Here is a 16,293-nt window from a genome sequence, read left to right on the forward strand (position 1 = left end):
ATCCCTTAGTATTTATAATAATTACCTACGTAACTCTAATTTTACTGGAGTGCTTCACTGGGCCACCAAGGCTTCAAGTAGATGGGTTTCTCCATATGTTCTACAAATTGAGTCAATTCAAGTAGATTAAATGAGTCTCATTTGATCAGTAAACCTCTATGGAATGTTCCATATACATTCATCACGAACTTTAAATCGCAGCCTACAACACTTAAAAATCTTTAAAAAATCCATAATTATATATCAAATAATTACCGGTATAAGTTTTGAGACAAAAAAGTAAGAAATAAAAACCCCAAAAGCTTTTTAGGTTTAATCCATGTTTGCTTTGCTTGCTACGTTGTCTTTTTATTAAATTATATGTGAAAAAAAACATTATATTATATTGCTGGCGTGCAATTGGAGAAGCTTTCATTGGTATTCACAATAAGTGCGCTGTAGTAACATATATAAAATCGAACACATGAAGGAATTTGCAAGCTTAATTTCATTATAAATATTTACAACCCAACCTTTCATACAAAAAAATTACCTATGTAATGGCCGAATGGGATAAGTGTATTTGGTTTAAAAAAAATATACTATTTCAACAGAATCGTTTTCTTTCACCATCGTATAGGGTAGCCGACTAGCCGTCCATGCATGCCTTAGAGCATCGAATATATCCAAGGAGTTTGTAAGCTTTATGTAAATATAAAATATGATTATATTTCAAGTATAATATAAAGGGAACCCTATATGCTAGATTTCAAGCTATAAAAGCTCATCATACCATTGAAATTAAAGCAAACAAAAAAATAAAGGTACTTATTTTCTCTAAGCAAATGGAAATGGCCAATGAAGAGCCCAAAACGGTGCCTCAACAAATCACAATGAAAGGTGGGGATGGCCCATTAAGCTATGCCAAGAACTCTAGTTTGCAGGTAGGTTTCACCAACTATCTTAAATATTAGGTTAAATTATGACTTTGATCCTTTTTTCTATCCTCAATTTTAAATTTTAAATTTTATACTTTAAATTGATTTAATTTGATACTTTTATATGTATTAGTTGGTGCAAATTATCAATACAATTAGCTATTTTGGTTAAAATGTTAACAATGATTTTTTTTCTTTAAAAAACACATTTTTTTAATTTATCATATGATTATATGATTTTTTTAGTTGAAAAAGGTATGTTTAAGAAAAAATCACATCAACATTATAATCAAAATAGTTAATGGCATTAATTATTTGATAGGGGTGAAGCCAAATTTCTTTTTTGCGTGGGAGAGGGGGCGAGATTGACCTATAAATTTTGTGTGAGGTCAAAGTGTATATTGTATTAACTTATAATTTTATCATTTTTGAAGAGATTAAATAATTTTTTTTCAATTTTGGAGAGTCAAAATATACTTTTACTATATATTAACTTTTAATTACATCATTTATAAAAAAAAATGAAAAGGTAAAAATTTCATTTTGAGGCCAATACCTTGCTTACCTCCTCTAAATTCGTGTCTACTATTTCGAATTTTAATGTAGTAACAGCTCAAAACCAATTTTGACCTATATATCACTACAATATAAAGAAGAACCTAAATGGGATAACAAAGCCATGCGTTTAATTATAACATGCATGAGCAATAATGTTTTCCCGACGATCTTTGTTCTTTAGTGACAAAAATTTTCGGTGCAGAAAGGAGTTGTGGACGCTACAAAAGGAATGATCATTCATGCAATCGCAAACAACCTTGACATGGACAAGTTTTGTTCCCAATCTTCTTCTCAAACATTTCGAATAGCAGATTTTGGGTGTTCCATTGGACCGAACACAATTTTCTCCATGCAAAACATCATACAAGCATTAGAACAAAAACACCACGAAAACAACCATGGAAACTCACCCACCATTCTCGAATTTCAGTTGTTTTTCAATGATCATTCGACCAACGATTTCAACACCCTTTTCAAATCCATCCCTCCCTCGTGGCCATACTTTGTCGCCGGTGTTCCAGGTTCGTTTTACAGACGATTGTTCCTGAAATCATCTATTCATATCGGACATTCATCCAACGCGTTGCAATGGTTGTCCAAAGTTCCACAAGAAGTGGTTGATTGTAAGTCTCCAGCTTACAACGATGGAAGTATATATTGTCGTGGAATTGAAAAGGAAGTGACCAAAGCGTATATAGCTCAATTTGAGAAAGATATGGAAAGCTTTTTGAATGGTAGAGGCGAAGAACTTGTTAATGGAGGGCTGATGGTAATCCTTATGGGTGGAGTTCCCAATGGAATCCCTTTATCTCACACTGCAATTGGCAAATTTTATGACCTTTTTGGATCTTGCCTTCTGGATTTGACTAACAAGGTATTCTTTTTCTTTTTCTTTTAATTATTGCATTTATATATAAAATGCTTAGTATACCATTTACTATATAAATTTGACACTTTTTATTAATGTGATACCTATATTTCACAAAAGTTATATAAATTGATATCTAAATGTAACAGTGTTAACTTTTGAGTTAATTGCACCAAACATCTCCAAACTATAACCTTTATTTTAAAATGGTCCCCAAACTTCAGAACGTTCTAATTACAACCTCAAACTATCGATGTTATATCAGTAAGGTCCTTCCATTATTGAAACCATTAAACGACACGCAAAATCTTACGTGCCATAATTTAAAATAAAAGTTTTAAAAGAAAAGAAAAGTGTTGCCGCATAACTTTTAAAATTAAAAATTAAAAATAAAGTAAAATCGAAAAGAGAGAGTAAACAATAATCTTTGTAAAAGTTTCGAAAACCTCAAAACTAATATTTTTACAATATCCATTTTTACGATTTCATTTTTATTTAAATTCTTCGTTTTAAATTATGTCATGTAGGATATGGTTTCTCATTTAACGGTTAAATTAACGATTTTAGTAATGGAAAGACCTTATTGATATAACATCAATAGTTTTAGGATGAAATTAGAATGTTTTAAAGTTTTAGGAAAATTTAGAATGATTGCCATGGTTTAAGGATGTTTGGTGTAATTAACTCCTAATTTTTTTAGTGTTTAATTCGAGTTTTAGAGTTGATTTGATGAAAATTCATAATTAGCTAATAATATTAGCAATTAACTTTCGTCAGAACCTTAAAACTTAAATTAAGTTTAACCGTTCTGACAAATTTAGGCGGGTAGTCCGCCTGGCAATCATTCTAAATCTAGGCGACTACCAATTTAGAATGTTTTAAAGTTTAACCGTCAGATCAACCTTATTGATATAATATCCATTAACTTTTGCCGGACCAGGCGAACTACCCGACCCTCGAACAAGTCTACTTCAATTAAATCACATTTATCGAACTTCATTTGACAAATTAAACAAATTCACAATTAACACTAAATGTGTTCTATTAAAAAATCATGAAAAAATCAAACTTAATAATATTTGCAATTAACTTACATCAAATTAATCCTAAAATCCGAATTAAACACCTTTAGGTACCAAAATATATAAAAATATATGTACCACATTGTATCAAAAAATAACACAGATACTACATTAGAAAAAAAAAGTCAAACTCAAATACCAAATAATGTATTAAACCTAAATAAAATTAAAATAATAGTAAATATATTAAACATGATTAATTATTATCCTAGATTAACTGACAAATTAAATAGTTTAACAAACCAACATACAATAGGTTAATTCATCCTTATTATGGAGACAAAGACTATTATGAAACCATGAAATACTGTATTTTACTTGCTTCTTAATGACTCAATTAATTTATTTTCTGTTGAATATAGGAGTTGATTGTAACTACACTTATTCATTGGATCCAAATTTTATCAATTCATTTGTTGAAGTTTGCTTTTAACTTGAGTGGTCGGTTCGAATATATATTTATGCTGTCATTAAATTAGATTATGTAGCATTTTTAGAATTAAAAAATTGAGTTGAATATTTCATGCCTAGAAAGTGAAATAAGTAAATGAAAACATTGAATTTAGGATTAAGTAGATTTGTTCAAGGGTCGGGTAGTCCGCCTGGTACGGTAGGCCTCGTCTAGTTAGAGTCGAGCTTGGACAAGGATTTCACACCTCGGGCTAGTTTGGTCTAACCTGAATTCAATTTAAATAATAAAAAATATTTTTAAATTTTAAATTTAAGTAGAAGTATATAAAATATCAATTAAATATATATTTTTATTATTTTATTATTTTTTAAATAGTGAAATGAACTTTTTGAGCAAGTCAGGTTAAACTGAAAATGGGCTTGGACTTGAAATTTCTTTTAGAATCGAACCTCGGCTCTACCCATGAACACTTTTAAAATTAAGTAATATCGACTCAGAAAAATAGGGCAAAAGCCATATAATCCAATTTAATGAAATTCCACTCACCAAATTATCGATGAAAGTTCAATTATTAAACTAAAATGGTAAAAAAAACTAAATTATAGGCATTACAAGTATAAGGATAAACTACAGTAAGTTATCCAATTATTGGTAAGTTTTTTTTTGTCATCCAACTATGAAAAGTTACAAAATGATCACCCAACTATTCAATTTTGTCTTTTTTTTTGTCACCAATCGTTAAATGACTTATAAAAAGATGATGTAGTAACTTTTAAAATTAGCATAATAGCAACTTTAACGTTTATACATTGTACTAATTTAGTCTCAATTTTAAAAAAATTAGCCCTCAACATTTACACATTGTGTAATTTATTTTTTTTTAATTTTGCTTTTCTTTGTGACATTGAGAGTTAATTTTAAAAGAAATGAGAATATTTGAAAATTATTATCTTAGATTTTTGGGTGAAAGGGTCACAAAGAAAAGTAAAAATTAAAAAAAAGTTACATAATGTGTAAATATTGAGGGTTAAATTTTTTAAAATCAAGACTAAATTGACACAGTGTATAAAAGTTGAGGATTAAAGTTACTATTATGCCAACTTTAAAAGCTGACACATCATCTTTTCGTTAACCATTTAACTCTTGGTGAATAATAAAGACAAAATTGAATTGTTGAGTGACAAAAAAGAAACTTACCAATAATTGGTGACTGCCAATGTAGTTTGCCCAAACTAGAAACTAGAAAGATTAAATTTCAAACATCTAAAGAATAGAGGGACTAAGAGCAGATTTAGACCATATGTGGTCCATAATGTGACCCAGTTCCTTATTGCAGGGATTAGTCAATGAAGAAAAGGTGAAATCTTTCAACTTGCCCTTATACTTTCCCTCGGCTAAGGAGGTAAAGGTATTAATTGAGAGAAACGGGCGTTTCAGCATCGAAAGCATGAACGAAATAACCGAGCAACTAAAACGTGGGCAGCCATTGCCGAGTGCCCAAAACTGTATATCTCACGTAAGAGCTGGATTCGAAGGATTGATTAAAGACCATTTCGGAACTGAGATCGTCGACGAGTTCTTCGCATGTTACGCTAAAAAGGGCTTCGTATTTGGAGACAATGGTGTTGACAATACCTTGATGTTTATGATTCTCAAGCGCATTTAAGTGTTATGATGGAGGGAGTACTATGGAAGCTTTTGTACTAGGAATCGAGTTGTATTTTATCATTTTTATTAAAAAAATAAGTAAATTAGTATATGTATATGAGATCAAAAAGTAAATGGGTCTTTTTATTAAAAAGTTCACCAATTTTTTTACTATTAAAAACTTATCCCTGAACATCCACATGAGGTACATGCGGGATACCACGTGTCATTATCTGATTATTCTATGAGTAGCATCATTAACAGTAGAAATGGATGAAATTTTTAATAGAGAAGACCAGTTTGTTGTTTGATTTAACGTGTAGAGATTAACTTGCCTATTTTCTTAGTCAGGTGGACAAAATGTAGCTCTTAGTACATAAGTTTCTATGGTACTTTTAGTGTGTTACGATACACCAAATCTCAAAAGAAGCGATAAAAGACTTAAGTTTATTTTTCTATTGATATCAGTTTTTGATTCAATTCTTAAACAATCCCTAAACCATGGTCTAGGTACTTATGTGTTTTTAATTTTTTTTATTAGGCATAATGGTAAATTTAACCCTTAATGTTTGTATCTTTTGTCAATTTGATATTTATTCTTTAGAGCTAAATTTTTCAAAAAGAATCAATTTTTTTAACAAAAAATATTGACAAAAATGTTAATTTTTTTAACCATGGAAATTCACATGTCTTCATGCTATTTCTTTTGAACATTTATCAAGTTTTTATAATTTTTGAATTTTTATTTTATTTTTGAATATTTTTATAAATTTTAAATTATTTGCTGACATGACATATAAGGTAGAGAGTGACATGTCAATATGAAGTATATATGGTCGGTTAAAAAAATTAATGTTTTAGTTAATACTTCTGTTAAAAAAAACAAATTGATTCTTTTTAAAAGGATAAAATTAAATTTAACTAAAAAAGAAGGACCAAATTAATAAAAGATATAAACATTAAAGATTAAATTTGGCATTATATCCTATTATTACTTTAGTCTAGTTTTGCGTCCCTTGGACTTTTAAAACTTTGTTTAATTCTAGAAATTTATTATTAACTAAAAATTAAAAAAATGTATTGTGAGTTGGGTTTTAATTTTTAAATGAGACTGAAAATTCATTAAATAGAGTATTTTCAAATGGACTAAGCTCATGCCTTAATTAACAATTTTATTCATTTGAATTGAACCATCTAATAATATTATAAAATAGAGTAGAATAAAATGATGAATCTTAAATTTCAAGTTAGTAAGACAAAAACAAATTTGATTTTATAAATGAAAAGATAAATAATAGTAGATATAAGGTCAAATCCTGTATTGATTTCTTAAATTTAATATTTTAGTGATGACGAAAACCGTAACCATTATATTTGTTAAGTTAAATTCTATTATTTCCAAACCTTATGCGGTAAACATGTTATTAAATGTATAATGCTATGTGAACTTGTTATTTCCATATGATATTCACAAAAAAAATAAAACAAAGTCACGTTATTTTAATTAATAGATTTGAGTCGGGATTGAAATGTCAAGATTTTAAAAATATAATGGCTAAGAATTATCGAAATGGAGAACAATTATTGAATCCACAACTTATGCTTAGTACGGGAATAATAGCAAAATTTGACCCTAAAGAATTTTATTGCTACAATTTGGGTAAAACTGAAATTTCAAAATTCAAAAAGGATAAAGATCAAATCTATAACTTTAACATAACACAGGGACTAAAAGAAAAACTTGACCTATATATAGTAGTGGTGTTATAAATTCAGCACACGTGCGTAATCAGAATATTTCTCATAGTTTATAAGCAACTTTTAATAAATGAAATTTCACATAAAATATTACTAAAAGAAACCTCGGAATTTCTTTTCTTCAATTACAAATTAATCAAATTTTCTTTCTTTCTTTTTTTAATTTTAAAATTAAATACCTTAAAATCCATGGCGGTATTCAGATTGGCGCCGGAAGAGTCACCGGATCCAACCCAACAACATCCACCGCCGCAACAACAGCTGCAGGCCGGTCGAGAAGTGGCGTCCGACGACGAGCGGTCGGTGGCTGCAGATTCCTGGTCTATAAAGAGCGATTACGGGAGCACACTTGACGATGAGCAGCGCCACGCTGATGCTGCCGAAGCCCTCTCCTCCGCTGCCAATTTCCGTGCTGCCCTTAATTACAGGTTTTTCTTTTTCTAATTCTATTTGTCTTTCATTTTTTTCACAATTTTCAATTGAATGTTTGACTAAATTTTGAGTTTTAGCTAATGAATCAGTGTATTGGATTTTAAGCTTGAGATTTGATCTATTGAGAATTCAATTAAAGTATCGAACTTTGTGATAAGGTCAAATGTACATTTAGCTGTCTTGGTTTGATTTCTAAGTGGATCAATGCTATTGGAACGAAAAGAAAACTTATCGAAATGATCAATCTATACAATTTGAGTTCTTTAGCCAAATAATACATTTTTGGATTTCAATACGTAATTAGTTATCTTCTATGTTATCTTAGCTCATGGTGAGTAATAGTATCAGATACTGTAATCTGTTTGAGATGTGTATGCTTAATTTCTTTTAAGTTTTTCCCTATGTGCACATGCCTTGTTGGACACAGCTGGAGGGCATAGCTACTTGAAAGAAAAATGAATTGTGCAGGTAACATGGCTTATTGGTATAAATGTATAAATGAATGCAATCACAAAGCAAGTTCTTGCTTCTTATATTCTATTTTGGTTCTTTTGTTAATTGTGCTTTTCTCGCTATAAAGCAATTACAATTAGTATAAAAACAAAATCATATATGATTGAAGGTTGTGCTTAGCATGATGGTCAATTGTCATCTACTGGTACATGTGTTCAAACCCTTAAAACAGCCTCTCTTGTGAACAAAGGGGAGGCTATGTACATTGAGACTTCCCAAAATATCTCATGCACTGCATACTTCCTTCTAAAAAGGTGCAGATGGTTGAAATGAACTACCTATTGAAATGTGTTTGTTCCATGCAAATGTCAAAAACCATGTTTTTTTTGTTCTCTATGTGATTTTTGTTTACCGTTCTCAAGATTATTATTTGTTATTATACAATATATTTTTCTCTTGAAAGTAGGAAAGGTAACAACCTAATGGAGGCTTATTAGTTGACTTTTAATGCATTTAATAATGTAAATTTATTATGCTGATATGCTTAACATGGATTTGTTTGGTTTCTGTTATATACACTATACACAGTTCTGACAAGGATGAAGCTGATGCTGATGCTATGACAACAGTGCTTGGTCTTCAGAATTATAGGAACGGTGCATATGCAGATGAGCTGACAAGTTTTCGTGATCATAGTCATGCTGGTGAAATTTGGTCAGTATAACCTTAACTATGTAATTTCACTTCATTCTAGGCAATATCTTCATACTACTAGCAAAAATGTTTTTTTACTAATCACATAATTATGTAATTTGTGTGTGAACATATGAAATGTAATTTCACATAATATGCATTTCAATGGTTCTTCCCCCAATAACTGACTGGCTTGACAACTCTGCATTGTTATCTAGGCCATGTTTAAGAACTTTCTCATTAATACAGATTCCTAGAGCTTCCAACTATGGGAATTTCACTTTAGGTCTTTTAATTTATTTATCTCTTCACTGTTTACCTCTCTCAATAGGATTGGAGCTGAAATCATGGATACTGTTACTTCTTGGACCAAAAACTTGTGTATTGATATTTCTCAAGGTCACATGCCAAATCATGTTGACGAGGCCAAGCTCGAGTCTGTTGCACAGGATGAGAAATATTTGTCTTGCTGGAGTGTACTTGACATTGGCACTGGCAATGGTCTACTCCTTCAAGAACTAGCTAAGCAGGGGTACACTGAGATTTAATTGTGGTTTTGGTGTTATATATATGCTGCTAAAATTAATTCAAGAAAAAAAATTCATAGGTTTTTTCAAGTTCAACAATAAATTGGTTTGCATATTGTTCAGTCTATCCCATGCACCTAGGTGCACTTTTAGTAAGGCAATGACCAAAACAAAAGGGCTGCCTGACTTTAGTTCTCGTTTAATGTGTTTTATGTTTAACTTTGTTTCCATAAGCTTTACCCTTACTATTGACAAGGGGAATGATGTCAAATTCTTTACTTCTCAGTATCGAGTATTCAACAACATAGGACAATGATTCATGCATATGGCCCAACAAAAGAAAAAAATAATTGCTGTTCTGTGGATAAAACTGGACCAATCTATGGAGTTCATTATCGTAATTTCATATCTTAAACTTATTATATACACACAAACACATGTACATATTGTGCTTTGCACCTTAGGTAATATGAGGATTCTAGAGCTTAAAGTGTACCTTGTCACAACAGTGATTTTTGTTAAATTAATGGTGCTGTGAGACGTGTAGTCCTTGGGTCAACTTTCTGATAAATGTGTTTTGGGGTTAACTAAAATTTCTTACTATCATCGTAGTTATGGTAATGGTCAAGTGAATACTTCGCCTTTTTCAATTCAGGTTCACGGATTTGACTGGTATTGATTATAGCGAGGTTGCAATTGACTTCGCTCGAAGTCATGCTGACAGAGATGGATTTTCAAGCATCAAGTTTCTGGTATGGATGGAACTTCTGACTTAATTTGTAAACTGCATATTGGTATTTTCTTCTACTGGCTTAATTATCCTCAGAGCACATTGACCATTTTCCATTTCCATTTGGTCCTTAGGTTGATGATATTCTTGAGACAAAGTTGGAAAGACAATTTCAACTTGTCATGGATAAGGGGACTCTTGATGCCATTGGCTTGCATCCTGATGGACCTATCAAAAGGTAATAATAGCACCATCTTTACTGCAAATTCACCCTTTGCTCTCTCTGTTTCCCTTGTACACCAACATATATTAACAAATAACTGATTTATTAGGAAGTTCTTGTCAATGCCGGTGGAATCTCATAATTTGAATTGCATAATTTGCAGTTATGTTACTGAGATAAAATAGTCTGTTTCTCATCTTTGTAGTTTTCCAGTAGCTCTAACTTGTGCATTTGCTATGATTTCTTATTTGATCACCTTCTAAAAATTCCTAAACTTTTCCTTTCAGGATGATGTACTGGGACTCAGTCTCGAAGTTGGTTGCCCCAGGTGGAGTGTTAGTAAGTATTTTACAGGCTCATTTATTGTTTTACTTTTATTTTTGTAGATTTTTATGCTTGTCTGGAACAAGAACCATTGAAATCAAAGCTCAAGTTCGAGTGCTAGCTTTGTGAATATATATACATATAACATATGAAAGTATTATATATGAAAAATGAGTTTAAAAGTGGAGTTGTTCAAAGCTTAGCTTTGAGAAGGCTAGACATCCGGGCATGGTTATAGGTTGTTTGAGAATTTTATTTAAATGAAATACATTATACTTTGTAGATTTAACAATTTCCACACAATCATTTCCTCTTTAAAATGATGCTTGTAGGTGATTACATCTTGCAACCATACAAAAGATGAATTGGTACAAGAGGTGGAAAATTTCAATCATAGAAACGCTGGAATGCTGCGCCAAGACCCAAATACAATCAAGGACCGAGAAACACACAGAGATTGCCCCCCGTACCAATATCTGAACCATGTTCAAACTTATCCAACATTCATGTTCGGCGGATCTCTGGGAGCACATGTTGCTACTGTCGCATTCGTACGGAACTAAAGATAACTGAAGGCTAGGTCTTTGGGATTGGTGGTTGACCCACATAACACCATATGTAGATGATATGTATGTATATATTTAATTGCACAATCATGGTCTGTCTCCCAAGTGGCTCTGCACCTTTGGTTTATTGTTGTTGAAAAGCTTTAATGAAATTGATCTCCTTTTGCTGGAACAAAATTGAAGCCCAGCCAATCTTTAAGCATCCTTAAATCTCAAAATGCAATGGCTTTTAAATGTCAAAATAAAAAATAAAAAATCTTAGCTTCTAAACATTCTCAAGATACTACCAATCTTCAGCACACACATGAAAAAGATAAGCTGCCACCAGAATTTCACTTTGTACATGTGAAAAATATAAGCATTGTGCATATACAGAGATGGGGATTTCCTATAAAAACCAAAAAGAGACTAGGAAAGCTCCCACCAAAGCAAGAATGATTGAACAGCCATTTTTAGGCTGGCCAGTTTCAGGTTTTTACCAGTGTGCATTTTTAACTTGAATATATATAATACAACCAAAAGAAACAAAAGTTAAACATAAAGCTCTAACCTATGTTTGGTTCATGGTTCAGCAAAAAGCTGTTCCAAAATGATATTCCAACAGCAGCTCATGGCTCCCAAGTTCAATGCCCTGGTCATGCCATCATGCAAAGCCAGTAACAGTCAAAGCTCTACAAAAACAGATGCACAATAAGGCTTCAAAACCAACCTTACCTTGTCATGCTTCAAACACCTTTATATGACCTCCTTGGACAATCTGTAGCCCAATGTCCAATTCGATGGCATTTATAGCACAGGTCTAAAGTACGTCCAACACTTGCCTCTAAAGGTGTTCCATTAGTGTAGTTCTTGCCCTTAGACTGTAAAGGACAAAAATCATTTGCTTTACTCTTGTAAATCAAATCCCAAAGATATTTCGATTCTGATGCAAAATTTACATCTACATTCACCACTGTCGATTTGCTGTTAAAATTTTCCTCCTTTACTTTCAACTTGAAAGTGTATTTGTTAAACAAAACTTGATGCATGATTTCTTTGAATTTTTCCACATTTTGGTCTTCATGCTTCAAGCAATACAGATCTTTTGCAGACACCCCTATTAGACTCTCACCAGATTCCTCAAAAGCAATCACCCATGTTGTGCCGGTATGATCTTGTATCTGTAACTGAATTACATATCTATAGTCACATTTATCGCACCACCATTTCCCATCTACGTTTTCTGTAACCTTTTTGTTGCATTGAAGACACCCATCCATGAAAGGACAAGCTGGATAATAGAAGTTGTCCAACTCAATGTAAGCAATAACAGCTACAACTGTAATCCAATCCGGCTTCTCAGAAGTTCCTAGTCTTTCATCTTTTATTTGTGAAATAGTTTTGCGATTATCTGTCTTATTCCGACTTGATTTTTCCCTAGCAATGGAGGCAGAAAGAGTGTTCCTCCTCCTCTCTGATAAACGAACCTTGGGAAAATCGGGATTTATAAACTGCTGGGTTGAAGGAATAGTTCCCACTTCCTTCCCGCTAAAATCACTCACTCTACTAGATTTCACAGCTAGAACCGGAAACTTCCCAGAATCAAACAAATCTTATTTTTGTCCTTTATCATTGCAAAAAGCTGCCCAGAAAGTTAATTCAACGCTCTTGCCGGACATGTCCTTCAAATAAAGGGATCTCTTCAAAATTTCTCATAAACAAAGCAGTAGGACCAACAAAAAATACCACACCAGTTATATCCACAACATCATTGTTCTTCATGCCCTCGACATCACTTATGGTACAAAAATTGCTGTCGAGGAATCATGTCGTCATCTTCAGAACACTGCTGTACTATCTTTGTGCTCGCAAGAAGGATTTGATGATCATTGTTATGGTCATTATATTCCTTCTGAGCAAGTTTTAGACTTCCCTCAGAAATCAAATAAACCTTACCAGCTTCAATTATAGAATTAAGGAGATTGAAAGAGAAATCTTTCCCTTCACCACGAGCATTTTTAAAGTGCCTGAGTTTTTGCTTTTTCGTTACTCTGGCCTTTGTTGTCCAACCCCGCTGATGCGATTTTAGAGCAGAAATCGGGATTACCCTCGGTGTTATCTCGTTCTTAGCTAATTTAGGCTTCCCAATGATATCATACTTTTTCAATTATCACTTCCAACTCAATGATAATAAACATCCTGCATGCATTGGAATGAACATAATCCCATAACCAATGAGCACAAGAACAGACGCATGGAATATAAAAGCTTAGGAAAAAGCAGACATTGATCCCAAAATAACACTTGAATGATGAAAAACAATATCAAGTGATCAGAATATGTTAATTTCAAGTACAAGACAATGATGAATTATAAAGATACCAGCAAAAATAGAACAATTAAACGTTAAGCCAAATTAGAACCAGCAAACACTAGCATACCATTTCTAAAATCTTTTGAAGGCAATTAATTTACGACAAAATGTAATCTAATTTCTAATGCTTTAAATTTTTAAAAAAAATTAAAATGATTTAAATTAAATTTGTATCAGATAGACTCCAAACTGGCCTAGGTTAAGACTAATTTCCTTCCTACGTAACAATTTTGCATTTATTCATTTATTTGTTTTGGAGTAGATATATATAATCCATATATAATTAATTAAGAAAATCATCTTCTAGATGCAATTTAACAAAGTCTTTTTCAAATGTTGATAATAATCAAAATATTAGTTGGGTAATATTCCAGCTTATAAATTTACATCTCTTTTTGTATTAACTAAATATAATTGTTTTGCAATCATGCAAGAAAAAGAAATCTGACGTAGGTCAATGAACCATGAACCACACGTGTAAATGATTCATTTAATCATTCATTCGTTTCTCAATGCTTACACGTAACACGACGTATAATTTAGTTTCCACTTCTAAATTACTTACACATGACATAACCTTGAATTAATTAAAACATACAATTATAACCATCACCTCATTTCTCAACACTCGGGGTTAGATTTGGGTCGAAATTAGACATAATATTACGTGTTTCTCAAGCTTAATAATTTATTTAAATTTTGTCTAACTTTTTTCATGTTTGTAAATAATTTTTCCAAATTTATTTACGTCTGCTCATATTATTTTTCTAAATAATAAGAATTTTATTTACATTATTTTTATATATTTTTTATTTATTAGCCATCTTATTCTTTTTATTGTTTATTTTATAGTAGTATCTATATGAAAATAATATAATATAAAACAACTTAAACTTAAAAAAATGGGTTGGGCCAAGTTTGACTTGGGCCTCGAATGTTCAAGCTTAAGATTAACCTATATTTTAAGCAGTCTAATTTTTTTGTCTAATTAAACGAGTTTTCAAACTTAGACAAATTACAGGGGTGAAGCCAAAAAAATTTTGTGGGGCCATATTAATTGCCTATATCTTTATAATTTTTAAAAGATTAAATCAAAATTTTATCATTTTGGGATGAGTCAAAATGTAATTTTACTATTACTAAATTAAAATTTTATAAACTTAGATAAGACCTTTTCCATTTAAAAAAAAATCAGAAACTTTGTCCATTCTCCTATCTTCACCACTTACGAATAACTCAACTCATGAATAAATTTAAGTATTACGTAGACAGAGATATTTATTAAACTATATATCATAATATTAAAATAGATCACTTTTTACAGTGTACGTGTTGAAGATCCCGGAAGGTTTTATTATTATTATTTAATGTGAACCATTAGCTTGTCTTTCATAGTACTGTTTGAATATACCAACGCAACTGATGAATGGAATCACGAATAAAAAAAAGTTGATATTAAATCTGTACTCCCAGCTTGAAACTTTATTCAATTAGAAGAACCCCAAACTTTACATAGCATACCAACTACACTTTTCAAGATCAATCAAAATGCTTATAATTATTTTACATAGCAATAAAAGAATTTGAATCCTACTTTTATGCATGAATTTCATGACTGTAAATGAACAAATATAGAAAAAAGGCAAAGGAAAAGAGTTCCAGTAAAGCAAGTTGAGCCAATAGTTGCCCCAACCAAACCCAGAAGTTCAAACAATTCTGAAATCTCCCCATTTCTTTTCACTTTATTATAATTATACCCTTTTGCATAATTCCATCCATATTCATATCTGCAACATCTCCCAAGCTTCTCCTTCATCTTCACCACCTCTATTCTCTCCTTTAAAACCCTCAAATTCGCATCCACCCCATTGCTAGATCTTCCACCTGCAACAACAAACAAAAACTATGTTGTTGTTGCACAAATTTTAAGATAAAAAAAGAAAAGAAAAACAGCAAGTTATGGCTATTACCTCCATCTCTGCAGCTTTGAGCTCTAACTTGAAAGGGTTGATGACGATTATTGTGATGCTTGAAAGATGGAGAAACTATGGTAAAAGAAGAAGGTAATAAAGAAGAAGCCATGGGATTTTGAGGAGGCTAGGTTATTCTGTAGTTTCTTTATATGCAATGATTTTTGTTTTCTTTGCTTTGAAGTTAGGTTTTGAAAGAAAATAATATATTTCTCAACTGATGGTTTTTGCTGCAAATTTGATTAGGTTTTGACCAAGTTTATCACCTTAATATATATATATATATAGAAAAAAATGATTACTTTTTAGGCCAAATTGAAGGAATAAAACAAGATTAAAATCGGCTAAATTAATAACAATTTGGATTATTTTATTATTTAATTGAATTTTATTTAGTCACTGTATCCAGCCCTTGTATATTAAAAAAAATGTGTTTATAACAACAGTTTGTTTCAGAATAATTTGAAAATTGATATATTTATATTAACTATTTTAATTACTTATTTGGCCTTTCAATTTTACAAAAAAAAATATTTAATTTTTCATCTTTTTTAACCCTTAAACTTGTATTTTTTTTATCAAATCACTCCAAAATGAATGAAAAAGTTAATATTTTTTAAGTTTGCTAACATTGCATATGTGTAGATTGTCACATCAACATTTAATTAATTTTTAAATTTTAAAAAATTCAAAAAACTATTCTTAAAATTTAAAATTATTTTTTAATATTAAAAAATCCTAAATTAATATATGATAAGATTAATTGTTATCCCTCCAAAA

The 16,293-nt window shown here is 31.0% G+C and overlaps 3 protein-coding genes and 1 pseudogene across 3 annotated transcripts; 2 read left to right on the forward strand and 2 right to left on the reverse strand.

Moving 5' to 3' along the window:
* Positions 1-830: 830 nt before the first annotated feature.
* LOC107955993 (loganic acid O-methyltransferase) lies at positions 831-5,503 on the forward strand. The gene is made up of 3 exons (XM_016891757.2): positions 831-923; positions 1,678-2,349; positions 5,174-5,503. The coding sequence occupies exons 1-3, from the start codon at positions 831-833 to the stop codon at positions 5,501-5,503; spliced, it is 1,095 nt and encodes a 364-aa protein (XP_016747246.2).
* A 1,768-nt stretch (positions 5,504-7,271) lies between these two features.
* LOC107953932 (EEF1A lysine methyltransferase 2) lies at positions 7,272-11,392 on the forward strand. The gene is made up of 7 exons (XM_016889378.2): positions 7,272-7,670; positions 8,716-8,841; positions 9,152-9,352; positions 10,003-10,099; positions 10,212-10,315; positions 10,588-10,639; positions 10,957-11,392. Exons 1-7 carry the CDS (start codon positions 7,432-7,434, stop codon positions 11,185-11,187), a joined length of 1,050 nt encoding a protein of 349 aa, XP_016744867.1. The 5' UTR covers positions 7,272-7,431; the 3' UTR covers positions 11,188-11,392.
* Positions 11,393-11,479: 87 nt separating this feature from the next.
* Positions 11,480-13,425, reverse strand: LOC107955992 (replication protein A 70 kDa DNA-binding subunit C-like; annotated as a pseudogene).
* A 1,582-nt stretch (positions 13,426-15,007) lies between these two features.
* Positions 15,008-15,768, reverse strand: LOC107956602 (uncharacterized). Its single transcript, XM_016892209.2, has 2 exons — positions 15,514-15,768; positions 15,008-15,427 (listed from the first exon to the last, which is right to left on the reverse strand). The coding sequence occupies exons 1-2, from the start codon at positions 15,623-15,625 to the stop codon at positions 15,153-15,155; spliced, it is 387 nt and encodes a 128-aa protein (XP_016747698.2). The 5' UTR covers positions 15,626-15,768; the 3' UTR covers positions 15,008-15,152.
* Between the last annotated feature and the right edge of the window lie 525 nt (positions 15,769-16,293).

This window comes from Gossypium hirsutum, chromosome D07 (genome assembly GCF_007990345.1).
Source record: "Gossypium hirsutum isolate 1008001.06 chromosome D07, Gossypium_hirsutum_v2.1, whole genome shotgun sequence".
Lineage (NCBI taxonomy): Eukaryota > Viridiplantae > Streptophyta > Magnoliopsida > Malvales > Malvaceae > Gossypium > Gossypium hirsutum.

Bases quoted from the DNA above. Each gene is read 5' to 3' on its own strand.
- LOC107953932 (XM_016889378.2), top strand. From the start codon at position 7,432: ATGGCGGTATTCAGATTGGCGCCGGAAGAGTCACCGGATCCAACCCAA. The intron at 7,671-8,715 runs GTTTTTCTTTTT...CACTATACACAG, and splicing joins CGTGCTGCCCTTAATTACAG to TTCTGACAAGGATGAAGCTG. The intron at 10,316-10,587 runs GTAATAATAGCA...TTTTCCTTTCAG, and splicing joins CCTGATGGACCTATCAAAAG to GATGATGTACTGGGACTCAG.
- LOC107955993 (XM_016891757.2), top strand. From the start codon at position 831: ATGGCCAATGAAGAGCCCAAAACGGTGCCTCAACAAATCACAATGAAA. The intron at 924-1,677 runs GTAGGTTTCACC...TTTTCGGTGCAG, and splicing joins CCAAGAACTCTAGTTTGCAG to AAAGGAGTTGTGGACGCTAC. The intron at 2,350-5,173 runs GTATTCTTTTTC...TCCTTATTGCAG, and splicing joins TTCTGGATTTGACTAACAAG to GGATTAGTCAATGAAGAAAA.
- LOC107956602 (XM_016892209.2), bottom strand. From the start codon at position 15,625: ATGGCTTCTTCTTTATTACCTTCTTCTTTTACCATAGTTTCTCCATCT. The intron at 15,428-15,513 runs GTAATAGCCATA...TTGTTGTTGCAG, and splicing joins TCAAAGCTGCAGAGATGGAG to GTGGAAGATCTAGCAATGGG.